We start from the raw sequence: 27,032 nt of genomic DNA, 5'->3' as shown, positions 1-27,032 counted from the left end.
ACAAAATAGTCATTATTTATATTTTCAAAAAGAAAAAAAAAAAGTTACCAGCTATTTTGAAACTTCTTCCCTGTAAGAAGAGTGACTAATAGAAAGGAACAGGACTGGCTCCTATACAGTCAGCAAGTCAGGTACAAACAGTTGTTAAGAATCATTCAGCGACCAGGACAGGAACTTTTGACGCAGCGTTCATCAACAAGAAAATTGTTTTCTTTTTTTTTTTCTTTCTTTTCTTTTTTTTTTTTTTAAAAAGGGGAAGGAGGGAAATAAAGCAGGGAAAAATGCCAAAAACACTTCCCACAATATCTAAAAACAGTAACCGTTGTTCTTGTCAGACAGCACGCTCCCAATCAAGGATTTTCCAGTCCTTTCAAACGCAATCCAGACTTGCCAAAGGCTGCCTTCAGTCTATTCACACCCTCCAGAACACACAGCCTTTCACTTCAACCTGTCATTTTATAAAAGGTGGGGCTTTTTCTTCTTTTTTTTTTTTTTTAAATTTTTTTTCTTTTATTTTTTTGCAATTAACAATACAAGTGCTACTAACAGAGAAACTGATCTTCCTGTTGCTGGATGGCAATAAGGAGTTACACAAACGTCCAGTTTTCAGCTCAGTTGGAAGGACTTAAATTCTCTTTTTTTTTTTTTTTTTGATATAAATACTACTGGTGCTCCCATCAGGTACTTCCTTGCCAGAACCTCACTGGAAATTCTTTTTAACTCTCCAACGCTCTCCAAAGCTAAAATGTTCTCTTGCTCCAGGCATCTGACGGTTTGTTCTGTGCTGCCAGACGCAGAGACGTTGTCTTCCCCAGTACCACTACTGGCTTATTCCGACTTGGGTCGGTGCCTAAACCGAACCTTGGACTTAATTGACTCAGCCAAGTCGAAGGGAACACACAGACGATGCAGCGACAGGGATTTGTTAGGTTGAACAGCCCCAGAGCCCCAGGCCCACCCTCCCCCCTCTCCCCAAGTTACTTGGTGCTGTTTTGAAAAGTCTGGGTGTCACGAAGCAGTCTCTTTCCCCCAACAACAGAGTAAAAGCTCCACAGATTTCGCTGTCTACCTGGTGGTCAAGGTTAAAGCAGCAACAGGTGATGCTGCTTCCAGAAAAACATGGGGCGGTGTGACAGACAGGGCTTTAGGATTGCTTCAGTCGCTTCCGAGGGGGTCCCAGAAAGGGACACTGTGCGGAGGCCAAGGAGCGATACGCCTCGGCTACCAAGTGGGGATGTGATACTACCATGGACTTCCAGCCCGATGTCTCCATGACGTCAGATGCATGACTAGAAAGAAGAGAGAACAAATCCAAAGTTATCAACTAGGGATAAAAAGGATTACCTAAACAGATTCTTTCCATGTGCCTGAGAAAGCTGACGTGCTTAGGGTACTGTTTTAGGATCGCTGGGTGTGTGTGATTACCTTCTGTGCAGATGGTAAGCTTTGGTTCTGCTGGTACAACTATATGCTGGACCATCTTTCAATGAAAAGCTTAAGCATGCATGATCCCAGGTGGAGAACAGCAGTGATACAGTGTTTATCTACCCTGACTACTCAGCACTTTTTTAAATCAGTATAGGAACTACTGAGAATAACTGTTATTAACTGACACACAGGAGTAGACATGTTTCCAGGCATCAAAGCTGTTGGTATTCGTTCTACATCTAGCAAAAAGTCTGCTGTATCATGAGTTGCAAAGAGTCTCTCTGTATCAGGGACTGCCTGCTACTGTACTACCCAGAGTCCTGGGGATCCTAGGAAGGGATCAGGAACAGCTCACAGAGGCAGTCCTGCCCTACACTCTGACCAACCCCAGCAGGACAAGACTGATCTGCCCTTAGGGCAACACCACTTTGGGGATGCCAGAAGGATCACAACAGGAGAACTAAGTAAGTTATCATTACGAAAAATAGGACAACCCCCTGTATGTGACAGTTCATTATTTGCTAATAAAACCCCTCTAGATTTGTTGCATCCGGGAACAAAAGTGAACTCACTAGTTAATGAAGTCCACTGCTTGAGTCTTCAGCTGATCAGCACTGTGCAGGTCTGCCAGAATGAGGATCTCAGCTGCATTTTCTACAGACAGGTTGCTGCACAGAGCATCCTCACACATCACCTTCAGGCGTTCCAGAGCATACTGCAAAATACAAGGTGAAGCACGGTTACAAAGAGGGAAACACCTCACTGGGCCTGATGTGAAGCCTTACTTGTGCTGCTTCACTCTCCAGTAACAAAACTAGGCTACTATGCTGAACAGACCTCTCTGCTTTGCTAGGTGCAGTTGAACTGTACTCAAAGAAGTGGTGACCAGCACAATAGGAGAATGATGATGCACCCACCCTGAGGGAAGCAATGGAGAGGAAACATACCCACCATGACTCTTCTTGTGTTACAGGCTTACTGGTGCTGTGTTCATGCTTTGAAATGAGGATTTCAGGTCACCTGTGATACTATCTGTTACTTCAAGGCACAGAATGCTAAAGCCAAATCTTTATTCTCACTCTATTACTGCGTGACAGTATTACCTGGGTTCAGTGGGAAGACCTATCTAACAGTGAATGCTCCATAGGTGTTCCAGTGATGTTTAGGCAGTTTTCACTCACTTCCTTTGCCATTAATGACCTGCACGTTAAGATCTTCCTCACTCAAGTACATGCTATTAGCTTAATACTAAACAGTTAAAGAGAGGCCCCTGATTTCTTGCAGCTATCCAGCTGGAAATGAAACATCACAGCGTGTCTGTAATGCCCCAGCAAAACCTCTGGTCTAACTTCACATTCTCAATCAAAGACTTTCTACCATTCAATTGTGCAGTTGCCTCAATGTGGTTTTTTTTTTTTTTACATCCACAGGGCTGGGCCATGTCAATGGTTTGAGAAATTCAAAGAATATGCTTAGAAGAAGAGTGCTGTCTACTGAATTTCACGCTCGCCTTTTCCGCAGCGGTTCAGGCAGCATCGAAACGCGCAGCCACAGGCAGGACTTTCAAAAGCAACCCAGCGGCCTGGGGCAGACTTCAGAGAGGTCAGGACTCAGAAAACATGAAGCCACTTGTTATTAAGACATGAAACCCAAACCCCAAACCCCAGTCTTTTAAGACATCAGAGTTGGGCACTGTGAGACCGAGATACTTTTGAAACTCTTGGTGTATGTGTGATGTGATGATGGGGTTTGTGGCTCTTTGGATGAAAGGAATGGAATATTTCTGAATATCCTAGATCCCATGATTATGTTTCACAGGGATTAGGAAGGCAGTCAATTCTAATGCAGTTCTTATATGAGTAATAACATTAGAACTACATAAATGGTCCTAAAGATTAAACACAGTTAAGTCTCCTTCATGTCAGGACTTCAAACTGGCATTTCTAAAAAGAAAATACCATTTAAAAAGAAATAAAAATAGCTCTTTTAAGTCTCTTAATTCATTTTTTATAGATGTGACAGCTGCATTTCAGAGCATCCTTTGTATTGTATACATGGCTTTTTTTGGACAACTTAAAGAGATGAGAGGGGATACAAGTTCTTTGGTATGTGAGGCAGAGACACCAGGTTTGTAAGGACTGCTCTGTCATCCTCGCCAGGGAGGTGGCAACCAGCTCATGCAGATGATGAGGGCAGTGCCTGCCACACGATAAGCATCATTACTATAAATTGACTTTATATTCTGACTGAGATTTTCATCCCATTATGATTAAATTTAAAGGAATAATTTTAGATTATAAACCCATTTTTTTCACCCAAGACTCAGCAATAACAGCTACTGAGGCGTGGCACTCAGAACCAGGACAGTTTTCTCCCACCAAGATATCTGAGAATGCAAATTGAATTTGCTTGCTCGATCTGTATCAATAACTAAACCAGTTTCAAATCAGGGGCAAGGCATTATTTATATTGTTGCCTATCAAGAGCTTAAAATGCAGCAAACAAAACTTAACATTATTCCTTCTCTACACTGAATATTCTCCTCCACACACAATTTTTATTTCGATTTTTCTCTACAAATAGCTCAGCTTCTAATTACATAGTTGGGCAAAAGTAGCCATTCTGGTCTCTCAGGTACCAAGATTTCCCTTTCCCCCCCCCCTTTCTTAATTACACTTTAAAAAAACCACCCTACCTAATAGCATACTTACCCAAGAGGCTGAAATAGTATCTCCTGGGTTGAGAAGACGTGCTTTGTTTTGGTTTTGGTCTAATTACATATTTTCCCCAAGAGACAGGAGGAACTCAGAAGAAGCTGTTTCAGTCTCTTGAGTAAATATTAGATGTTTTATGTGCTTTCATGAAAGATTTTTTATTTCTGCTTTTAAAAGAGACACAATGAGTTTAAAAGGAAAAAAACCCTCACATTAAAAGCCAGAAAACTCAAAAGTTAAAGCCTGCTCTGTCCTTAATGTACTGCTTCTTACTTACACTCATCTCAGTTAAAGATGGTATGTGAGCTCTCAATCAATACTCTTTAAATATTGAATAAAATATGTGGCAATGGATCATAAAATCCGTGGCAATCAGGCCCAGAATCTCCTTGCATTATTTCCCATTTTAATTCTAGTTGCAGTGGCCTAATAATGGCATATGGAGCATTTCACCTCTAAAATCAGCCTGTCTGATGAAGCCCAGGTCAGCAGTGACAGGGAATTTGATGGCCGTGGGGTGGTTGCGTGGAACAAGGTAACATGCATCCACATCTTAGAATCCACCACCCTAACTGGCACCCAACAAGAGAATCCAAGGGCTGAAGAAGCATGGAGACTGAACTACGCTCTCACCCCCAGAGGTGGTCCCTCCAGGTCAGAGTTGAGGCACATTGGCAGGGCAGTGTGGAGAATCTTGCACTGCTGCTACCCGTGCTGAACCTGCTCGATGGATAAATGCAGGGCTTTAGTCTCCAGTGCTGTCAAACTGGCAGCTTTCACCAGCACTGAAGTTCACTTTTAAGAGAAGAAAAAAGAAAAAAAAGGAAATAAAATTCTGGTTATATATAAGGAATTTTCACTGGTTAATATGGCTCTTCTGTCCTTGGTGCTGCAGAGGGAAGGAGGCAGTGGCTGTCTGGCTGGCAAGGCCACAGGGCTGTGCCTGCCACACAGGGGACTACCAGCAGCCTTCCAGTCAGACCATCCCCGACACCTCCCTGGCAAGGACCCTGCAAAGCCACAGAGGGGTTAGGCAACAGGGCTTCCTCCACAGTGCACCCCTTCTCTCCATAAACAGCAGGGAACTGCCACTGCAAGAAGAAAATAAACAACAGGACCATCCCACTCATGGCTAGCCATCACCTCTTGAAGCTGCTGGTACCAGTCAGACCAGAAGGAGAAGCAGATCCTGTTTGCCAAGACAGAACACTACTTTTGAGATTTGGTAATAATCACACATAGGAAAAAGAAGAAATATTGCCAAATCCACCTTGAAATTTTCTTCTCACCCCCCCCCAGCTCTTATGCAAGATCATGCCGAATAAAGATGTCCTCTGAAATTGGAAGAAAATGCTTAGAAATGAGCAGTAGAGACAGAAATTCCTGATAGTTAGATGTTAAGATAAGTATCTACAGAGCTGTAGGTATCTCACATGTATCTATAAGTCCATCCAGGTTTATCTATAAAGCCACAGCCAATTCAAAGAAACTGCCCAACCACAACGATATGAAAAGCTTACTGCAGCAATCTCAGGAGCACTGTATAAAGAAAGGCACATGTCATTCCTGGTTCTCTGAACACCCACAAATCCCAACTGTACCTTGTCAGCAGCTGCCAGCAAGTCATCAGCCATTTTGTCAAGATTTGGTGCCTTCCCCGTGTAAATAAAGCACATCATTTCCTTAAAAACTTCAGGCTCCACATCATTGATTTCAACCCGATTCTGTATCAGAAAAATGAAGCTTATTAAGATCCTGACAAAACACTAAAGGCTTCCCTCTATCCAAACTCTTTTAGTATTCAGAAATTTGCTACTAACTATTTAGAACATGTACTATTTGCAAAAAAAAAAATGACCAAAAAAAGATAAAAATATGTGAAAAAGATAAAAATATGTAAAAATACTTAAGTCTTATTTCACATTTTCTAATTCTCCCTATCCCACCCCAAACTCTTTCACCGAAGAGTAACAAAGGTAACAACAGTTGCCTCCTTGATCCCTTTCTTCCTCCCTTCCTTCCTCCCTTCAGGACAGCTGAAGCAGCTCTGCATCTAATGTGAGAAAAACAATGAAAAAAAGGTGACAATAGTCACAAACGCTACCTAAAAAAATCATCTGACCAGTGATGCTAAGTCGACTAGAGAGCTGTTTGCCCAGCCAGAGTTGTTCTCCTTCCTTCAGGAACTTACCTTTTTACTCTCTTCCATCTCATGCTCAAACATGGCACTGAAAACGGGGGAACGTGCTGTGATAGTGGGAAAACAAAACACAGTTAAGAGATGCTCTCCTCAGCTTTCAGGAGATGCTAAGCACAGCCTGCCAACACCTCAACAACTCTCCTGCTACTTAATGCAGGAAAAGTTTCTCCTACAGTAGGTAGGAGGCATTTAGTACAACTGCTAAAGAAGCACAGGTCATGACATAACGTAGTGTGGCTGATGCAGCTTCAAACTGGGTATGGGAGCACTTCTAGTGTCCCTTCAAAACAAGGTGGAAGAGTACATGGGTGGTGAGGGATGTTTTTTGACTTTACAAGGAAGTATTCCTTTGGAAATGCACTAAGTTCTCCTTACAAATTCTTTAGGAACACATTATAGCTCCTACAGCCACACGAGTGCTCCTACCATCCTCTCTGTGGCAGGAGGCAGGCAATTCAAGATGCAGGAGGTATTTCCTCTTCCTCTAACAGTTCACAAAATGGTCTTTTACTACAGCTCTGCGGTTAAAAGAGCTGCAGAAGTCTCCTTTAGAGACAAAGTAACTCAGAAACCCCCCACTTGTCATCCTGTTGCTGCCTCCTACCCCACTAAGGCCCATCCAACTCCATACTGACCTGCTAGTATGGCTTTGTGACCCTGGAACTCCTGGCCTGCAACGCACAGGCAGCAGTCCGTGAAGCGGGAATTCTCCCAGAGGCCTCCCAGCTCGTCTGCCAGGCGGCACTCTGGAACCTTCACCATGTTCATAGTGTTCTGGCCGGAGATGTTGACAGAGTCCTGCACCACACTCACCTGGAGGGGAGAGGAAACAACCCAAAACTTCAAAAACCTCCCCTGAAAAAAATCATCTCCCTACAATAATCTTCTGTATTTCCAGGGCAGGGGAAGGGAAACGCAGAGCAAAACCCACACCTCTCAAAGAGGATCAGTGCCTGACTGAAAAGCCAACATTTTTAAAGCATCCTTTCTACCCTGCCTTAACCCTGTTCTCTGCTCCTCCAGTACCCAGCCCAACTTCTCAATCACACCAGCAGATTTTCTTCTCAACCCCAAGTTAACAGCACTTCTATGCAGTCTAATCATAACTTTATGAGAAGGTTTCCTAAAGAAGCAGAACCTTATTTTCCTGCTCTTACAGAAACCATACCTGACCTAGTTTGGCTTTTTTTCCCATCAACACTCTGAAACCCTCCCCAATCAATAATGCAGTACAGACAGCAGTACAAATGAACATGAAGTATACAGAGAGCTTCTATAACTGAGCACTGCACCCACACGTCTGTGCAAGGGCAGTGGCTGACCCCTCCAGATGTCCTGCTGCTTCAGGATCTAAATTTCTTAGTGTGTTTTAAAAAACCCTCTAAACGGTGAATATAAAAAAATGCAGCTTCATGTCAAGTAATTTGGAAGATTTGGGGAAGGCAGATCGATTCTTTACCACCTGCTCTAAGGCACACATGGTTAGGCAGGGCCCATACCCAGCCATGCTGATGGATAACCTGGACAAGGGAAACATTTAAGAGCCCATTTAGAACCAAACTGTTATTGTTAAACACAGGGTAAATCATAAGCCTTCCACTCCAGACTCCAATTAGAAAAGATCAGGGTGACTAATACTACCCCACTATAGCAATAACTAAAGGAAGAAGCTGACTGACAGGGAAGAGTATGTGAAACTATTTCCTGGATTTCCTGACAAAGCCAAGTTAAGTTTCAGTTCTATTAATAACCAGTGAATGGCCACAGAATGATGGAGAGCAAAGGAAGCGTCACAAGTTATGTAAGAGAAGTAAATTATCAAGTGAGAGGACAGAATTATCTTCTATGGCAAACACCTGCTGACAGCACATACCCCTTGAGAAACCTCCAGTGGGTTTCTGATGGAGGCCATGCCCTGTATTAACTACACACCACTCCAAACCAAACACACACCAGATGCTGCTTGCTGAAGGACACGAGTGGTCAGGCAGAAGAAACGTGAGGAAGGTAGTATTCTTCGTCCTTGATCTGATGGCTACTGCCTCTTCTTGCTCTGTGCCACCTGCACTAGCAACACAGGCTCAAGGAGGGGTGAAAGCTCACCAGATCCATTAAAAAGGAATTCCAAGGTGTAGATCCATTGCAGATCGGCCAAAAAAAGACTTGCAAACTGTGTCTCAAATCAACAGATAAATCCTCTTCATACATGGAGGAAGTCACTGGCATTAAACTGCATGACACAGCTTTTACATAAGGAGTTTAGATTCCAAGTGGTGACCAGCCTTAGAGGGCAAAATATTGAAGGTTTTGCTTGAAGCTATTTTCAACATCTTAGCAAGAGAATCAATGCTGCCTAGCACAGAAGAGAGCTATTGCATTAACTTGGGGAAAAACCTTCTTTTTGGAGATTCACCAGAATGATATTTACCTCTGATGTTGGAATATAATTTAAACAGCAAAAAGTAATGCAGTTGGGATATGAACAATAAACCCCACCTGCAAAACAGAGGTCGAAAAATCCCCAAACAGACAACTAAATGAGGTCAGACTTGAGATGCTTGACAAGGAACATCATTCTCTGCCTTAACAGCATTTTCAGCAAGACATTATCTGTGTTCAGCACCGGACATGAGCAGAGAGTAAAAGGATTTTTCCTTTTAACTTTAATAAAGCAAGAACAAGGTGCAACGGAGACACTCAGCAACCTCCTGGTCTACAGCAAACTCCAATATATCCCCATATAACAAGCACCATCATCTCAACATCCAGCATTGCTAACTCCTTAGAGAGTTTCTACACACAAAGTGCTGCTGAAAGTACAGATGTGAGCAGCAACACTTGGCACCGGCGGTCAGCAGGGAAGCATTAGGAATGCATATGGCACATTGCTTTCCATGCTATGAGACTTACAAGCTCAGGGAAGAAAGAAAGAAACAAAGAAGATGACAAAAAAACCCCAACAAGGCGGGGGGGTAAAAACCCAAACCCAACCCAAGTTGTGGAAAGTTCTTGCCAAACTGTTTCCAGACAGCAAAACCTTTTCCTCTGATACCACTAAACTTAAGATTTCTTATATGCTAGACTGTAGAGCAGACTGAAAGAGAAAAAAGCTATCAAGGCCAGGTGCAGCGAGCAGCAAGTTCGCTCTTCATCCAGAACAAACAAAAACACTGAGCTGAAGCTTTTGAAGGGAGTAATTCAGTAAAGAGTGGACTGACTTGAATTAGTACCGGTTGCCAAGACTACTGGTGGATCTCGGGTTTATCTACATCACACCTCGCAAATTCCTCTCTCAGACATGAATTCTGGAGTTTCACTCCACAACTGGAAGTTTTCCAGCTGTTTTATCAGGCAGGAAAGGGGAACTGCCAGAGGTGTATGCAAGACACTGACCTCTTCACCCCCCACACTGCCGCAAGTGTTTAAGGAAGGGCTCCCTCCAGGACAGTAATCATTTACACTGATTGAATACACATCCTTGTTTGTTAATTTAAATTTGAGCATGTGTATGGTGGCCAAACAAAACCAGTGAAAAAAAACCCCAACCAACAAACCAACACAAAACCCAGCTGTCAAACTGCTCTGAAGCATTTCTTTCACTCCTGAAAGAAAACATGGCAAAAGAAAAGACTCCTGCAAAAACACTGCAGGAGATCCAGAGAGAGAACAACTCGTCCTACCTGTCTTCTGGCAAAAATCACAGCTACAGGAGGTATTTTGCAGTGAAAATGACAATGGAAATAAGACAGCAAAAGCTCTGAAGACACTAAATTAGACAGTTTAAATTCGCTTATTAAGGTTTATAAACTTCAATATCTAGTTTTAGAAATAGATGTGTCCGTGTCTTTGTCTGAAATGAGTATAGTGAAGTAATAATTTTGTAAGCAGCTGTAGGAAAACACAAACACAATGAACAGAAAATTGTGGTTACGATAAAATTCCTTTATCTTAAATTTCTCTTTTTGTTGGCTGTAAAGACACACTTAGGAACATAAAGGACACTCTCCTTTATTCAGTAGGCGAGTAATAGGCGGGCTAGTTTCCACTACAGAGCTAGTGCTGGTTATTATCCCAAGTGAGTTTCAAATTAAGCAGTACAAACAGATGGATGATAATACTAAACCAGAAGTGAAATGATAATCAAACATGCTTAATTCCTACCATCACCACAGGTAAAAGAGAAATATAAAGTGACAACAACAACAACAAAAAAAAAAGATAAATGGAAGCAAAATGTGATGAATCACACAGCAAAAGTCACCAGCCACACAGGTACAGGCAGGCACAAATAAAACCTAAGTGCCATACAAACATGCAGCGTCTCTCCCGATACCTCTGACTCCTTAAAAGCAACGATGAAAAATAAGGTCACGTCTGCCTTAAGCTAATGGAACCGCTATTCTTTCAGCTGCACAGGAAGACTTACCTCACAGAAGAGAGTGAGTTTGTCATCTGGAAGAAGTCCATTGGCCTCATCCAGAAGAAAGTCTCTTCTAATAAATTTTTTGAATCCCCAGTCCTTGCCTTGAACAAATCGATACGCTCGCTGGCTCTCTGGAAGAAAGGAGATGGTGCTTGAAACACCAGCTGAGTGACTCGCTTGATCAAACAGCAACAGACAAACAACTGACCCCATCAGACAGAAGGAGTTTTTACACACCCATCGCTTTTGTTTCTTCTCCTTTCGCGTTCAGGATGGAGAATTTGAACTTTGCTCGAACTTCACTTTTGGGACAGCTCACCAGCAGCAGGTAGAGGGACAGGTAATCTTTACTCTCCTCATCCAAGCCTTTAGGGTTCACACGTAAACACCTGTAGAAGCAGGCACGTGGATGAGATGTCAGGAACAGCTTTCAAGGAAAGGGCAGGCTGGAATTTTCACAATGAAATGTACAGCAAACAAGGTCTGTTTAACAGCCACTGACCCAGGAGGAAATAACAGCTAAGTAAATAGAATGGGACTGTGTGCTGTAGTCAGCTTCATGCTACATCTCTAGGAGATAATAAATATACAGGCAGCAGCGATGGGGAAACCAATTAAAAAACATGTGGTGGGAAAGAGAAGGGAGTAGGGTTTAAATTACTGGAAAACCACCTGGATGTCAACTTTGAGAAAATGAAAAGTGAGAAAAAATTAGTAGAATGGAGGCAATTGACTTGAAGTGCAACAAATCCAGAGAAATGGTAGGTAAAATTCCACAGGAAATAACTGGAAGGAAAAGTGGATTTTTGGGAGGCTGGTTGTTTCCTGAAAAGGTAATACTAGGGTGAAAAGAGAAAAATACTCCTGTGCAAAGCCAAGGTAGTAAGCACAGGAAAAGGCTAACTCATAAGCACTTCCATGACCTGAAACTTGACACAGAATCTAATAAGAAGCAAAAACTAGGCCAAATGACTAACAGCACAAACACACGTGGACAGAAAAAAAAAATCAGAAAGATCTAGACCTTAGAATGAGATCTGAATAGCAAAGGTTACAAAGGTAAGTCATTTAGTCAGGAAAAGCAGGCCGAGGAAAGCACAGGTCTGCCACCCAAAGGAAGGGAACACAAAGTGTATCTCACACACTAAATTATTCAGTGGCTGATTTGCTGCAATCTATACTGACAGGGGTGAAAGAAAAATGCTTGAATGCTTAACATCTACTAGGTCAGACACAACTCTTGGTAGCTACACATGCTGTCCGAAGTCCACTCTGAGTTACTGGAAATTACTTGAGAACTCAGGGCAGATAAGAAACATTATATAGGAAAGGAAACGGGCAGAAATAATGTCATCTTTAAGAAGCAGAAACTCCTGGGCAGGAGTCATCAGAGAACAACATCAGTCCAAAAAAACCTCAACTTAAGATGTTAATAATCCTCCATGGCACGTCTCTGCTCCAAGGCAGGATCTACTCTCTCTTCCAGCTATGGCTTCTATTATTTCTGATGATTTTCCATTATCAGGGAACACTGTGAACAGTGTTTTGGGCATCCAAGCATTATGCTGAAGCAACAGCAATTTTCTCCCTGTGCATATGTGGTCTTCAAAGAAACAAGAACCCATGTGCAGTACAAGTATTTTTTCTATTTTTTACAGAACCCCAAATTCTTCCATACAGGTGTACAAACTGGGTGAACCTTTGCTCTGTTTCTTACCATTTGAGTTTATCATTGGCTCCAGATGAAAAGGTTGAGCTTTTGATGACCTCACCCATTTCTTCTCGGCAGAAGCTGAAGTTGTTTATGGTCCACATGTAGGAAAACTTCACCACCTTGATCTGAGAACGAGAGGATAACCAGCGTTTTAGGCACTTACTCATTCACCCTGGCCACCTTAAAGGCAAAATACCTGAAAACCTGGAAGTTTTACTGAGTCACTAGCACAACAAAGAAAACAGCCTGGAAGTGGAAGTCTAGTCCAGTGGCAGCTGGACCATTCCAACTTCTCCAACTGCCTCCTCCAAAGTTCCACCAAGGGCAGAAGACAACATCCCGTTGCTGCCCTAGGAAACACTTGTTGTTAGGCAAGTATGGTATCATTTAACTAGTTCTGCATACAGCTCTTACCACGGGTTCTGTGTTATGTCACAAGTATCCCAGCAGTGGGGACTCACCTGAGTGTAGCACCAGCTCTCAGCTACAGGTCCACTCGACATTTCTGCCGGAGGAGGAGGACTCGGCACCCTTGACATCGCCAGCTTGAAGACTGAACGGAGCTTCCCAACGCAGCAGAAGAAATTGATAACCAAACTTCACTCTGTCAGTCCCCAAAAAGAGAAAAATAAACAAAACTAAGAACAAAAAAAGCCCACCCCAACCTTCAGGACTGCTGTTAAATCTCATGGGACACAAAGCCACCATGCTTTCTTCTCTGCCCCCAGCACCTTTACGTTAATGTCACATTTAAACATTTTTAAGTGCTACCATATGTTTTCTCTAGAGAAAACACCACTACTACCACTCATTCTTTCGATATTCAGCTCTATATAGGAATATTTGAGGAACCCAAAACTGAACCAGGAGACTCCCCAGTTGATTTGGGAGTTACTTCTTTACCCTCAGGCCACCACTTCAACTCACCATGTACTGCCTATTTTCACTTTGAGAGCTGCAGACTATCAGAGATTAGATTTGATAAATCAAGTTCTTTATCTGAAAAAGCTACAGGTAGCAATATGCAACCCAACCCCAACAGGAAGACAAACCCCTGGGTTCAGAGTGACTCCAGTGACACCAACAGAATAACTTTTATAGCTTAAACCTTCTCCTGAAGCTTTACTATTAGGGAAGGTGTTGGTAATGATTTCCTTACTTCAAACCAAACTCCTTTAGCCAGAGGGAAATTCTCTTTCCCTTTATATGCTAGTGAAGTTCCCAACTTCTAAGTCCCAAGTCAAGTTGCCATCTGTAGAGAACATATGGGGTTAAAACCACTGCAACACACCTGAATGAATATGCAGGCACAACTGATAAAACAGGCACCTAACGACCAGAAGGGCAATTTAAAACCAAAATAGAATAATCAACCCATCTCCCAGTCCAGATCCCTAAGGCTGATACACAAAGCCTCTTCAAAGATGAGCTTGGAAACTAGGATTCATAACTTTGGCAGACATAAAAGCATCACATGCCTTACAGTTTAGCCTTCTGCTGAACACTTTCTGTTTTGCAGGTGGTATTTATCTGCCTTCCTCTTTCTGCACGGGGCAGCCAGTGAACCACAAGAGCTCCACTGCCGTTAGTTTTGAACTCTACACGATTAAAAAGAAGGTGATTAAAAGACAGAAAATTGCTGTTTTGTCACATGAACTACTCCAAACACAAAGGCTGATACCCAGGTAAAGTGCAGACTCACGCTCTGGAGGAAATTGTGGAGAGACAATGGAAAGCATAGAGAATATATACCTAAAAATCCCACAACTGAAACCCACAGGAGAATGCTGACACTAAGCACATCAATATATACGCACATAATCCCCCCCCAAACTGCTATCAACTTGCTTTGGAGTCTCTAAGTGCAGTTGCAGGACTGAGTCTGGATTTGAACGTGGCTCCAGCTGCAGACCAGACCTCTCCTGAGCGTGGCTCACACTTCAGTTTACAGGTTTTGACTTCTGTGCACCTTCACAAGGTACCTGGAAACACCGGAAACGAAACCGCTCTGTCACATCAAGTCACAAGCAGCAGACACTATTTTTGAAGCACTCAGCTAACTGCCCTTCCAAGGGCAACACTGAGTCTTGCCTCCATCATTGCTTGGCTGACTCCAGTTTGGACAACAGATACAACCTGATTCTCCAGCACAAGCAGCAAGAAACACCTTCTCCAGTTCACAGCTGGGGGAACGATGCTTTTCCTATGGTTTCAGTCCATGGGCAGGAGAGATCCAAGCTTTTCCCTTCTCCTTGGGGTTTCGCAGCAGCACTGCTCAACTCCACCCAGGTTCTTCAATTGTTCTGCTCGCAGCTATTTTTAATCTACATTATTCTAGTGATCTGGTTTATAGCACAGGCACAAACACAGGGACTCACAAACTGACGAGAGGCGCAGCAGCCAGGGAAGGGTGAAGCTCCTTAGGCTCACTTCCTCGCTGAGGGCACACCGAACAAGATGCTAAGCCTAATGAAAAGGTTTGACCAGAATAAAGTACAATGAATCAACAGAACTCAAGAGTGGAACGTGAAATCAGATATTATTAATTTTTTGGGGTGGTTGTTGCTAAACTTGAGTTAATTTGAGTGATTTTAGTTTTTAACTAGACATGTTTTTACTCAAACTACTTGCACAGGATGGTATTCCGATCTCTTTTATAATTATTCCTTATGCAGAGTGAGAAATAATGCAGCTTTTATTAAAGAACCCTTAGAAGGATGAAGGGGAGACATAAAAATAATTCTGCTTCAAACATGTTTTGAATTCTCTGAAATGACACTGTGGCCCCTCCACACCTCACTGAAATGTAGCTGCGAATTAAACCTCAAGCTGCAACAACCTACTCTGCCTCCCACCTAACTGTGATTTTGGGCACAGCCTGTCACTGCTGGACACTAAAGCTCCATGAGAGGAATGGCCAGAGAGCCAACAGTAGTGTCCATCCACATCTTCACTTTCCCTGACTCTGGCAGGCCGTGATGCTGTTCTCCTTGTCTGGTTCCAGAATCACTCCAAGGAACAGATCAAGAACAGTTTGGATAAGGAACCAATTCTCAGGTAAGGTATATATCAACAACAAGCAGTTTTCTATAAGACTTCTACATCCAGGTAAACTAAAGCAATTAATTATCTCTATATACATATTAGAGCAGTGATTTAACACTGAAGGTAATTATGCAGTTGAAAGAGAAGAGTGTAGCCATCAGTCCTATCACAGGGGAAGGAAAGAGCTCATCCTGTGATGCAAACATCGAAATTGTAACAGCTACTTTCTGCATTTCAACAGGATTTTAAGATGTACCTAAATATCACCTCCATCCTACGTATGGCAAAGGCATTTTAGAAAGCTTCTGTGGTCTAAAGGCAAGGCAACTGAGACACAGTACTATTTAATATCCTCTGAGTAGCTGTCACTTTTCTACCTTATATCCTTTCCTCCCAGATGGCTGGGATAGGCAGGTGGTAATAAAAGTTATGACAGTGTGCTAATAGAATGGCTGCATGGCAGCACGTCACTCATTATGCTTTTAAAATGGCCCAAAGGGGAGAAAAATTCTAGATTTTAAAGATTTTCTACTATCTGGAAAATACTTGCAGCCTGGTACATGAAAGCTGCCTGCAGATGCTTTGTCAGGCAGTTAAATACAGTTAGAAAAAAATTAAAACGTTAAACTCCAGCATACAAGCTCAGTACAGCAATCAGCCATCAAATGCTTGGTATCAAATGGCATCACTGATACTTTCACTGCTGCAGCAACTCATAATGGGAATAAACAGGTAATATCCATCACTGCCTCCTGCAAAAACTCCTGTTAAGAACGAACTTGACGCTTGCCTTGCTCAACAAGCACAGGGAAGGTCACTGAAATATCTCCTCAGAAGCGTGCTGTAGGAACCACCACGTCTTCTTTCACCTCCACAGGCTGAATCGCTCTTCTGGCACCGAGGAACACTAAATGCAGTTTAAAAGGAACCACAGCTGACTTAAGTTTCTTGAAATCAGCACTCCCAGCGTTTATTTGCCCCAGAACACTTTACCAGTTCACACTTGAATCACTAACAGTGCTGGCACCTCTGACCTAGGAGTGAGTATTTCAAGAGGAGCTGCGGGCAGAGGTTTTAGGAAAACATTTTGTAAGTAGTTTGGGTATCAGAATTCTTCCTGGCCAGAGACAAACGCGAAGGTACAGGCGTAAATACCAAGTCGCAGGGACCAAAATACAAAGTATTCTCTTAGGGATCCCTGCCAGCCGCTTACTTCCTTGGATATAAATAACAAACAGCACTTGTCTCTGGATACCGTTAAGATTACAGTCAAGAAAGAGAGCAATTCTCACCTCATTCACAACGACTTCCAGATGAAGACATTTCCTAAGAACCAGAGCCAGACCAGACCTTTCTGTAGCTGAGAAAATGTTCCCTCCCCACCCTGCCCTCAACTCCCTCCCGGCTTAGCAGCTGTACTCACACACCTCGGCTCAGAACCCCATCTACTGAGGCACCAACAGACAGAACTATCCTGCGAGCAGCAGAGACCTGACCCGAGAGAGGTGGGGAACATCAATTCAATAAATATTTTGGGGAAAGGCCTCAACATGACTAGGCTTTCCCTAAGGAGCCAGTTAATTTCTACTTCTCAGGATAAAGCCACCATCTTTTAAGAAATCACCACTTTGCAGCAGAAATTTCCAAGTATATTCGTTTTCAGCAAGTTGGGGTTTTTCTTTTCTTTTTCAGGAAAACTTAGAGAAGTCTGTAAAAGAAGTATATTTTTAATTAAGTGTTTCAAAAAAAACCGGGGTTGATGCTTCTTGGACCAGCAACGTATCAAAGACTATCCAAGAACAGCACAAAAGCTCAGAGAAAAGGAGCAGGACAAAGATAATTGGAGCAATAAAACAAGGGGCTAAGATGTGGAAGCACAGGAAAAGACCATTATCTCCCTGCATTCTTCAAAGCCTCAGAAAGGACAATGGAAGGTCTGAATTTGCTGCCTTAAAGAAAGAAAAAGAAGAAAAGGAAGCGGAAAAAAAAAACCCAAACCCTGAAAGATAACCGAAGGAGCAATGTGGGACTCGATGCTATCTGACTAGGGGATGGACAGGATCGGTGAGCTTTCACATTTAAATCTATAGACTGAACAGGGTCTCATACCACTCTTCCCAGTCCGCACAGCACTGGATCGCCGCTGGGCACCGCGTCCGCACAGCACCAGTCGCCAGTGGCGAGTGCTGCTGCTGAGCAGTCCCTGCCTAGGAACCGACGCTGATGTCACAGGACCACCCAACGCCTTGGGTTGCCAGCCCTTTCCCAGCCCATCCAGTCCCACATCCCTGCAGTAAGCAGGGAGACCTTGAACTAGATCAGGTTGCCCAGAGCCCCATCAAGCCTGACCTTGCGTGTCTCCAGGGATGGGGCCTCCACCACCTCTCTGGGCACCCTGGGACTGTGTCTCACCCCCCTCATATTGACCAACTTTCTCCTAATATCCAGGAATGGTGAATTCCAGAGGTTACACAAAGTTGCCTACTTATTAACGTGGTGGTATAGAAGGGAGCAAACAACACGTACCAATAGAAATAGACTGATATTAGAAACCAACACTTAGGAAAGATTAAAGTCAGCCCTACCAACGAGCTTCATCTTGAAAGGAAACCTGGTTTACACAAGCCAGAGGGCTTATCTTTCTGGAACAAAGAAATGCCAATAGTTCTACAACAAGAAGTCAATCACCACCTGGAAAAACAAACTATATATGAGCAACATGAATGGGGTGTCTACAGATTTAACTGTACCTGAATCAGAGGGAAGAAAAACCCAAGCCAAAAAGAGAGAGTGGCTGGTGAATTAGGCTTGAACACTTCCTAAAAACCAGGAGTGTGTGCATTACACCTTCCTCTACCCCCTGTGCTCTGACATCCAGTCCCAGATCTTAGTTAACCCGTACCCTGTTGAGTGCCACAAAAACTGCTGAGCTCAAAATGACAAACAGAGATTCATTTACCATCTTCAGCCATGAGAGAACAGCCTGGAAAATCAACACAATCACAGCAAAGAGATAGGAGGAACCAACTGGCAGGTGTATACCAGGCTAAAGGACCTACAACTTCTCATCTGGGGGACAGAAACGACCTGGCTGCCTTATAAAACACAGTGCAAATTAACTCCCAACAGCTCTGAGCACCTTCCTTTGGGTTCCAAGGGGCTGCGTTATCAGTCCTGACTCAGTTTGTGAGTTGTCCCCACTACACCATCAGCAGCATCCAGGGATTTGGATGGGTATTTGTCTTTTTATTACACCCCAAAGTTGCCAAGTACATTTCCAAAGGCCAAATTCCACAGCAGGGCCCTCTGGACGCTGCATCAAAGGAAGGTTTTAAGGCAGACACATACACCTTAGTTCAGTTTATTTCAGAAATCTCATTATCAAGTCAGGATAGCCAAAATTATTTTTTTTAGATGACAAATCATAGAAAAGAGGAATTACCTAGAAAAATAATTTTCAGCACCATTAATAAAAGAAAGAGAGAGTTATCTCCAAACATACTGAGTATTGGCAGCCCACTAGAACTCAGTAACTAAAATTCCACTTCAAGAAACATTCCAAAACCAAAGGCTTCTTTTCCATTCTTGGAATGTTTTTACTTTTTTTTTTTTTTCCCTTAAACCAATTCTCCAGTTATAAATCAGGGGGGAAAAAACCCCACCTACAAGCCCCATAATTTCTATGGAACTATTAAGGGGTGGGAGAACTCAGTGAAACATCAGCATTTTAAGGAGAACTGCAAGTGTTACATGTGTTTGAAAGAAAAGAAACTCCACCACTCTTTAGCTGTAGACTATCTAGCATCCCTTCCCCTCCTCCCCAAACATCACCAGATAAAACAGCGAAGAGCTAAAACTAAACCAAGGAAAGGGAGAGGAAGTTGGTGGTAAGTTGTTCTCTAAATAACCTTCTGCTTTTATAAACAATCCTCCCCTGAAGATTTCTCTCTTCAGTCATTAAGCCAAGTTTGTATTTTGGACGTTTTCCTAAGACTGCTTCATGCTGGTGTTTGAACAGATGCAGAAAATTGTACCCCCTTTAATCACATCCAACCCTAACTACAAATTACCCAACGTATATTAGAATTACATCCACAGTAAATATAAAAAGTAATCAAGTTCTTAAAAACAAACACAATTTTTTACATTTTATTTTAGAGTTACTGTTGTGTTTAAGTCACCACTCCTATTCTGCCTCTTTAACTCTTTCCACTTCCACCTTTATCCTCTTCCTGAGACGCTTACATCTTCAAAACAGGTTTTCCTCACACGTCAATGTAATCTTATAATAATATCTTCCTCCTAATTTTTTAGTTCAGATCATAAGCACGTGAAAAAGGAATAAAACTTTTACTTCTTTTCCCTTCTGCCAACCCATTCTTGCCCATTTCTCAAGGAAAAACATTCTCTGAACACACCCCAGTTTATGTCTTAGAGAAATAACTGGCCTGAGCAGACTTCTGCCTTCAATGAGAAACCTGATCTGGCTTTTTGAGAAGAAGGGGTTTGCAACTGCCCGTGAACTCTTTTTATTTTAGATTCTCCCTCACAGGCAAATCGTAAAAAGTCTTTTACAGCTTCAGTTTCTGCTCCCAGGGCAAATCGTTGCCTGTCACTTGTCAGGTAACTCAGTTGCCATTTTAGCAATTTTTTTTTTAAATAAAACATTTGCACTTTCCTCTCATGTAAATAATCTTCCAAATTAAAAGATGAAAACCACTCTTTCCCAGGGAAGCCTCTGGCTCAGAAATTGGCCTGTCAGCAGCAGGGTTTTTCTCCCCTCTGTAGGTTGTTCTTCTCTTCTAAGAGCGACACACTGCTAGAAATACCTCACACCTCTAAAATCCCAACAGGCTCCCGGGGACTTGAAAATAACTGGAAGAAAACGCCTAAGTGGTACGATGTCTAATCAGACAACAAGCCAAAACTGAAAATTAAACAGGACTGAATTTTTCAATCCACTGTGCTGAGACTTGGTACTAAAGCACTCAAATGGGATTGCAGATCTGACCTCTCGCAAACCACCGGCACTCTAATCCTCTCCGGAGCCTTTTATTTATATCAACTTTCCAGTAATACAAACATCTGGTAGTCCTCACGTAGCATTTTCCAGTTGCCATCTTGCATTAATATTTCTAAGAGCTCATCAAAACCCAACTTGAGCTGAAATAACAGGTTGTGCTGTTATTATTCTGGAAATCAAGCTTTCAAATCATCGGTTTGGAGATTATAACACGTGGCCAAAACTAGACATCCAGCTACTGGTTTCTCTCACCTACTTGCAATTGCAGCATGATTCCCAATTATTTTAACCTGCTAAATATAAAGATTGTATGATTGCAGAATAAAGGCACTCTGGGAATCAGCATGCAAACCTGGGGACTTGGAAAAGCCTGAAAAGCAATCAATCTCTTGCTTCATTCCAACAGAAAGCTCACCCCAGGAGTTACTTCTAACAGATAATAAAGAACAGGCACCTGACCAGAGTCCTGTTTGCAGCCTGTCCTACACCAGGTAACACTTCTCCAGGACTTTGGGGTTTAGAGGCACCAGTTGCCCTTAATTTTCAGTTACTTTTGAGAGGAAGGAGATGGGAATCAAACCCCAACCACCTCCCACTTCCAAACCATCTATATTTTCCTCAACAAAAGAACGAGCAGCCGTGTTTTCTGCCAAACACACCACACCGACTCCAACAAGGCGTGATGCTTTCGCTAGCATCATTTTAATAATCGCACTCACATTAACATAAAATCACATCTTACCATAAATCACACTCCCAAATAACACAATTATGGCATTCGCCTACACCCAGATTTGAATATCCCAACCATTCAAGACCAAGATTATCGAATTAGTAAGACAAAGAGCAAAGAAAATTTTTGGTAGCTTAGCTATTCTGTATTTAATATGTTTTTTAGTCCATAGGAGAAAGACTGGGCCAGAGGCATTATTATACTTCTGTTTATATTACTGACACTTGGGAAGCAGGGCAGCAAGGGGCTTGCTTTGCACTGCTTTTGGCATTAAGGTTGGAAGTTATAAGTCAACAAGTCTCCAAGGAATTATTTCAGACACAGGGACTTCTAATTATATATTCTAAGCTGTTGTTAGCATAACTATTTATTGAATCTTTAAAAAAAGAGGGAAATGTAAAAGTACATGAAAGTAAATTCCCAGAAGATGCCAACATTTACTTCCCCTTTTACACCACCAAGCCCTTTCCAAAAACCACATCCAGCCTCAAAGAAGAAAACTGTTCTTGTTACTTTAGTTTTCTTCCCCTTACCCCTTCTGTTCTTATAAAACAACTCTTAAAAGTCTTACTGTCTTCCTACTATTTTCCCCACCAAGAGTAAAACTCAACAAGCTACTAGCAATATTATCTAGGAAGAAGCATCAGTTATCTGCCAGCCAAGGACCAACTCTGAGTCACAGGGGTTCAAAATCATTACTGCTGCGTAAAGCTCAGACTCTCAACACAGTTTTAGGTGAAGTTGGAACCAACCTAAAGCAAGGATGTTGCACAACATTTCCAGGATACAGCTGAATATAATCTGCTTGTGCTTATGCTCCCTGATCAAAAGTATGTTCCATAAAATATAAACAGCAGTCATTTCATGGCAATCTCACTTGCTAGAAAGCAGAGACCTGGAAGGCAGAACAAGACACGTGATTTTCAAAAACTTATGGACTCAAACACCTACACTGACACACCGTTCTCCTCTCCAGGAACATGGATGAGCACAATCCCAAGCTAACAGGAAAACTGCCTGTCTCTCAAAAGCAGCAGTGAAATGCTGTTCTCTGAATTCCACTTGCTGCCCACAAATGCTTCTAAGAAATTAATCAAACGGATACATGTGGGTTTTAAGCACAACTTGTTGAGGCTGCACATTTCTACAGAACTGTGGCTGAGGAAATGAAGGCACCAATACAGTGGTGTCATTTAAAGTGATTTTGAAATCTCAAAGGCAGAGCTGTAAGGTCAGGACACCCAGCCCACAACAGCCTGCCTTCCATGCATCCCGGGGAGGTACTGGAGGATGTCTTCATGGTAAGAGACCCTTGGCAGGGGAGGGGATGGGACATGGACATGACATTCTCTAACCGTCAACCTAGTTAATCTGTAGGCATGACTCTAGTCATGTTAACAGCAAACATTCCCATCCATGCAGGCAGTGTCTGTCCCAGCCTCTCCATGCAGCAGGAGTTGGGAGGCAGCCAGGGAGTGTCTCTGCATTGCTATACAGCAGCTCCAGACATTCAGGGCACTGGTCTCCACCTGCTCGCCAGTCTCACAGCTCTCAGCGTGACTCTAAAGCCAGGGCTGTCTCTGCTTTTCTTTCAGGCACAAAGGCAAAGCCAGTATTTTAGATTAAAAACTAAAAATTAAAAAGGATTTCTATTTTAAGAGAAGGTGAGGCTTCAGTAGCTTTAAAATCTAAGCAGAAGAAATAGAAATAATTTTGGGAACTCTTTCACAAGAAACCCACTGCAATTCTGATTTATGATTTGGTGAACAAACTCCTGCAGCAACGAGCCAAGCACATAAACAGCACAGTAACTAAAGCCACACTTAGAAAAATTACACAGATTCTAAGATTAAATTACTACTTCAACTGAAGCAAACTTCTACTTGTTGTTTGGTTCTAAGATCAGAAAGTTTTCCTACACTGCCTTCTCTGCCCATGAAGTTTGGCTTCACTATTCCTGTTCCTGCCCTAACAGAGATATTCATGTGTTAAATTCATTTTGGAGACAGCTGGTTATTGGTAAGCATGAGGACTGAGCCTTCATGGAAAGGAGGAAGAAAACCTGAACTACACACCATTACTTAACTCCCACAAATAATGTTGTGAACCTCTACAAGTACCATTCCTGCACATTTATAGTTTAAAAAAAGTGTAATTCTTGAAGTTCTGTTGGGCATCAGGAGATACAGTTTCTGTTTTCAGAACATCACATCAATTTGATTTCAGATTGATGCTGTAGGGATGCCACTGGCCTGCCTGATGTCACACACATGGAAGCGATGTGACCCAAAGGATGGCACCTTAACTCTAAAGTAAAAGTAGATTCAGAGTAAATTAAACTACCAACAAGCAACTTAAGTATCCTAGTATCCAACTGCACCCTATAGAAGTTTATGTATCACGTGGCATGAACTGTTTCTGAATATGTAACAATGTTCAGTGTTTGAGAGTACTAAACCTTCAGTACATTTTCAGAAACAGTATTTTTGAGCTTAGGAGATGCCTAAATATTTTAAATCAGCCTATTTTCAAACTAACAGTCTCAATTTTTCTGTACACAAGTTTTTCAAAGGTGTGCACAAGGGCATCCCTTTTTGCTGGAAAATAATTCCTGTTATCAGAAGTTGGATCAATCTTTCAAAAGCATCAACCTTACCCGATGCAATTCACAGTCCAAGCACTGCATCCCACCCAATTTAAAATGCACAACATGCACACTAGGTCTCTAATGAAAGCCAGGTTTAAAGTCCAGAGCCATACAATATAACCTATGGAGTAAGACCTACAACACAGGCTAAGAAAAGCTGACCCAAGATCTCAAGATGAAACTTTTAACACTGTTTTCTGTCAGTGCATCTACAGTCAGCAGGATCCAATGGGCTTCTGCTGTATCAATGGCCCAAATCACATTTTCCAGGTATGAATTCAGTGTTGAACTGTTTAATCCCTCCCATGGCCCTGACTTTATAAACTCTATGGATGTTTAGAAATCCATGGAGTTGTAAGAGCAGCTACACCTCACAGAAAGCAAGGCTGAAACCTTTGCCTGTAGCCAACAGATTTACTCACAGTATAAAAATGAACTCCCAAGTATTTTCCAGGCATTTGCTACACAGTCAGTGGTTCTGCATCTTTTCTGTCCTAAAAAAATGTGAAGGAAAAAAAAAAACCCACACCACCAAACCACAAATTACATTTCATGTGTGCTACGTACTTTCTTGAATTCTCAGCTACTCACATCAGCAAAGAGGAGGAGGCTCCAGGAATCACTCAACTCCTTCCCTCCCAGAACACTGCTGGAGTTCAGTAAAGGAGCACTTCACAACGTGAAACCAAGAGAAGAAGTTGTAATAGATTTACAGATACAGCTTCTCAAAACCAACGGCTTATTTGCCTCCTCAAGCCTATGAACACTTTAATCTCATGCTAGTTTCCTGTACTGTCATGTGTCTCTAGAACTTGGGACACATGCTTTATTTAAGAGGTCTCTCAAGTACAAAGTACAAGGGAGCTGCAGTAGCAGCTTATCATCTGAGAATCGAGCAGCAGCACTCTCCACAGAGGTGTTTACACCACATTTTTGTCGTATTTCCCCTCTGTGCTGAGTTGGAAACACCAGCAGAGGTTGGAAGAACACAGCAAGATCTTATATAATACTCCAATCGTGCAGAAAATCGAGCCAAAGCTGGGAGGAGAGAAGGAATTTCACAAAATTACAGTGGGTATTTCCGAACATGGAACTATGAATGCAATCAGCAATGGTACCAGCCCCTGGCTGTACAAGAATTACATATCCTGTGCCAGCTTTATGCCAAATTTCATAGGAATAATGCCCAGGATGAAATGAAGCAGCTGAAATTCAAGTTTACAGGCCCACAGCGAGCCAGGCAGTGGAATGGCAAGCCCCACACGTAAAATGCTGCTCAGAAGGGTGTGCCAAGAATAAAGCTGGTAAGTCCCTCTGACTGTGAACTGCAGCAGTACCCAGAAAAATCACACAGGGCAACAACCGCGGTTCACAGTACACACCTAACACTGGGTCAGTCTGGAGGCTCCGCTGCAGCTCAGAGATTAACCCTAAACCTCCCCCCCACACTGGTCAGGTTGGCTCAGTGGAAACTGAGAGAAGACTCCAGTGAATGGAATTGTTTTGAACGTTTATCAGGTCTGATCAACCCAATACTAGTGACAGTTCTGGTACCTTCCCCATGTTTAAACCATCATCAAATCGTACCAATGATAACACAAGAAATAGGGTTTTTTTTTAAGCACTTTGCTGTGCTCACTGAGACCATGTGTCAAACCAACCCCCCTTCCATCTGAACATTAACCCTCCCTGTCCCATATCTATATGCAAATCGTAGAGGTTTAGGGGAGGAGACACAATTTAATTTTATAACAGTGGCAACTATACTTAAGGAGATCAGGAGGTGAGATTTGATAGTAGTTTCCACGCTCTGATGTTAGGCACAGTTTTGTATTACTGTCCTCTACTGATACAGTGACAGGATGACAGCTTGGGCCGTACTTGTGCTATCAGGCTGTCTTGATCTCAATGCACATCCACAACAAAGTACCAGTAATGGAAAAAATCTGGGTTTTCTTCAGGTCAAAACGTCAGAAGGGACGTAATAAACCAAATCATTCCAGGCATCTGGTTAGAAAACGTCACTTAAGAAGCAGCAAGCCAGTTATATGTTTTGCTTAACTAATTTAGGCTGGGTTTGATTTTTTTCCTAACCAACGAGTTCTGTTTTATAAAGCATGCACAACAGTGAAATTCTGCAGACTCTTACAGGGCACCACACCAAGACACCCCAGATATAAGCATTTAGAACTCTAAAGGCAAGAATTAAAAAAAGAGAGGGTGTCTTTCCATTATGACATGATGACGCTCTACAGCCACGGGTGTAAACACATCCAACGTTGCTACAGAAAACCCCACAAATAACATTACATCCCGTATTTTTCTCCCCTCCCCCCCAAAAAAAAATCCTGTCAGAAAAAGGCAATCCCACCTCACAGGCTGCTCTGCAAATGCTAGGAGAGTACCGGTTCACCTTTGTAAGGCCATCTAATCACTAACCAGGAGAGTGCTCGCTACAGGCATTAGCACTCGGCTATCAAACCGTGCCGAGCTGCGAAAGGGAATTCCTTCGCCTCTCCGCGCTGCATGATGATGCACCATTTCCTTTAAACACCAGCACAGGCCCGAGACTCGGCTAAGAAATGCCAGTGCTGATCCCAGACACCCTGGGGGGTAACTCGTAGGAGTTCCCTCCTGATTTAGCCAAGCGCCTCACAGTCCCCAGCGAGGACCTGTCAGCCCCTCCTCGGTCACGCTGTTACTCATCTCGGTTTTTCCACTCCAGCCCTCGCTTCCTTTCTCCCACTCGTGTTTCCTTCCTCAGGTCCTGGCACCCCACTGAACCTGGTGCCTGCCTGGGGATCTCCAGGATCCCCTTAACCAGGCCTTCCCCCCCCAACTTCGACCAGCCCCACCTCTCTCCCCTCCACACACACACCCCCCCCCCCCCCTCAGGCGCTGCCCCCTCGCTCCCCCCCGGCACACTCCTCAACTCCTGCCCCCCTCTCCCCACAGCTCTTACCTCCTGGCCCTACGAGTGACTCCTGCCGCCGGAGGAAGCCCCGCTCCGAGGCAGGTGGGGCAGCCCCAGAAGCCCTGTCCCAAGCAGGTGCGGTGGGTGGGGATCGCGGCCCCGGACTCCGGCCCCCAGTCCGCAGCCAGCCC

At 43.0% G+C, this 27,032-nt stretch overlaps 1 protein-coding gene across 2 annotated transcripts; it reads right to left on the bottom strand.

Moving 5' to 3' along the window:
- On the bottom strand, positions 1 to 27,032 carry SPOP (speckle type BTB/POZ protein). Of its 2 annotated transcripts, XM_084275443.1 has the most exons (10): positions 26,890 to 27,032; positions 12,941 to 13,083; positions 12,483 to 12,604; positions 11,003 to 11,154; positions 10,769 to 10,896; positions 6,978 to 7,155; positions 6,334 to 6,389; positions 5,744 to 5,866; positions 2,001 to 2,143; positions 1 to 1,289 (listed from the first exon to the last, which is right to left on the bottom strand). In XM_084275443.1, the coding sequence occupies exons 2-10, from the start codon at positions 13,016 to 13,018 to the stop codon at positions 1,145 to 1,147; spliced, it is 1,125 nt and encodes a 374-aa protein (XP_084131569.1). In that variant the 5' UTR covers positions 13,019 to 13,083; positions 26,890 to 27,032; the 3' UTR covers positions 1 to 1,144. The 2 variants fall into 2 exon arrangements, with proteins under 2 accessions (XP_084131569.1, XP_084131570.1); XM_084275444.1 differs by lacking the exon at positions 26,890 to 27,032 and having other exon boundaries at positions 12,941 to 13,246.

The sequence above is a fragment of the Gallinula chloropus genome (genome assembly GCF_964237585.1).
Source record: "Gallinula chloropus genome assembly, chromosome: 26".
In the NCBI taxonomy this organism is placed as follows: Eukaryota; Metazoa; Chordata; class Aves; order Gruiformes; family Rallidae; genus Gallinula; species Gallinula chloropus.
The sequence above is the reverse complement of the archived record's forward strand: the minus strand, read 5'-3'. Positions and strand labels throughout refer to the sequence as shown.

Bases quoted from the DNA above. Each gene is read 5' to 3' on its own strand.
- SPOP (XM_084275443.1), bottom strand. From the start codon at position 13,018: ATGTCAAGGGTGCCGAGTCCTCCTCCTCCGGCAGAAATGTCGAGTGGA. The intron at 11,155-12,482 runs GTAAGAAACAGA...CTGCTTCTACAG, and splicing joins GCCAATGATAAACTCAAATG to GTGTTTACGTGTGAACCCTA. The intron at 5,867-6,333 runs GTAAGTTCCTGA...TTTCTGATACAG, and splicing joins AGATGGAAGAGAGTAAAAAG to AATCGGGTTGAAATCAATGA.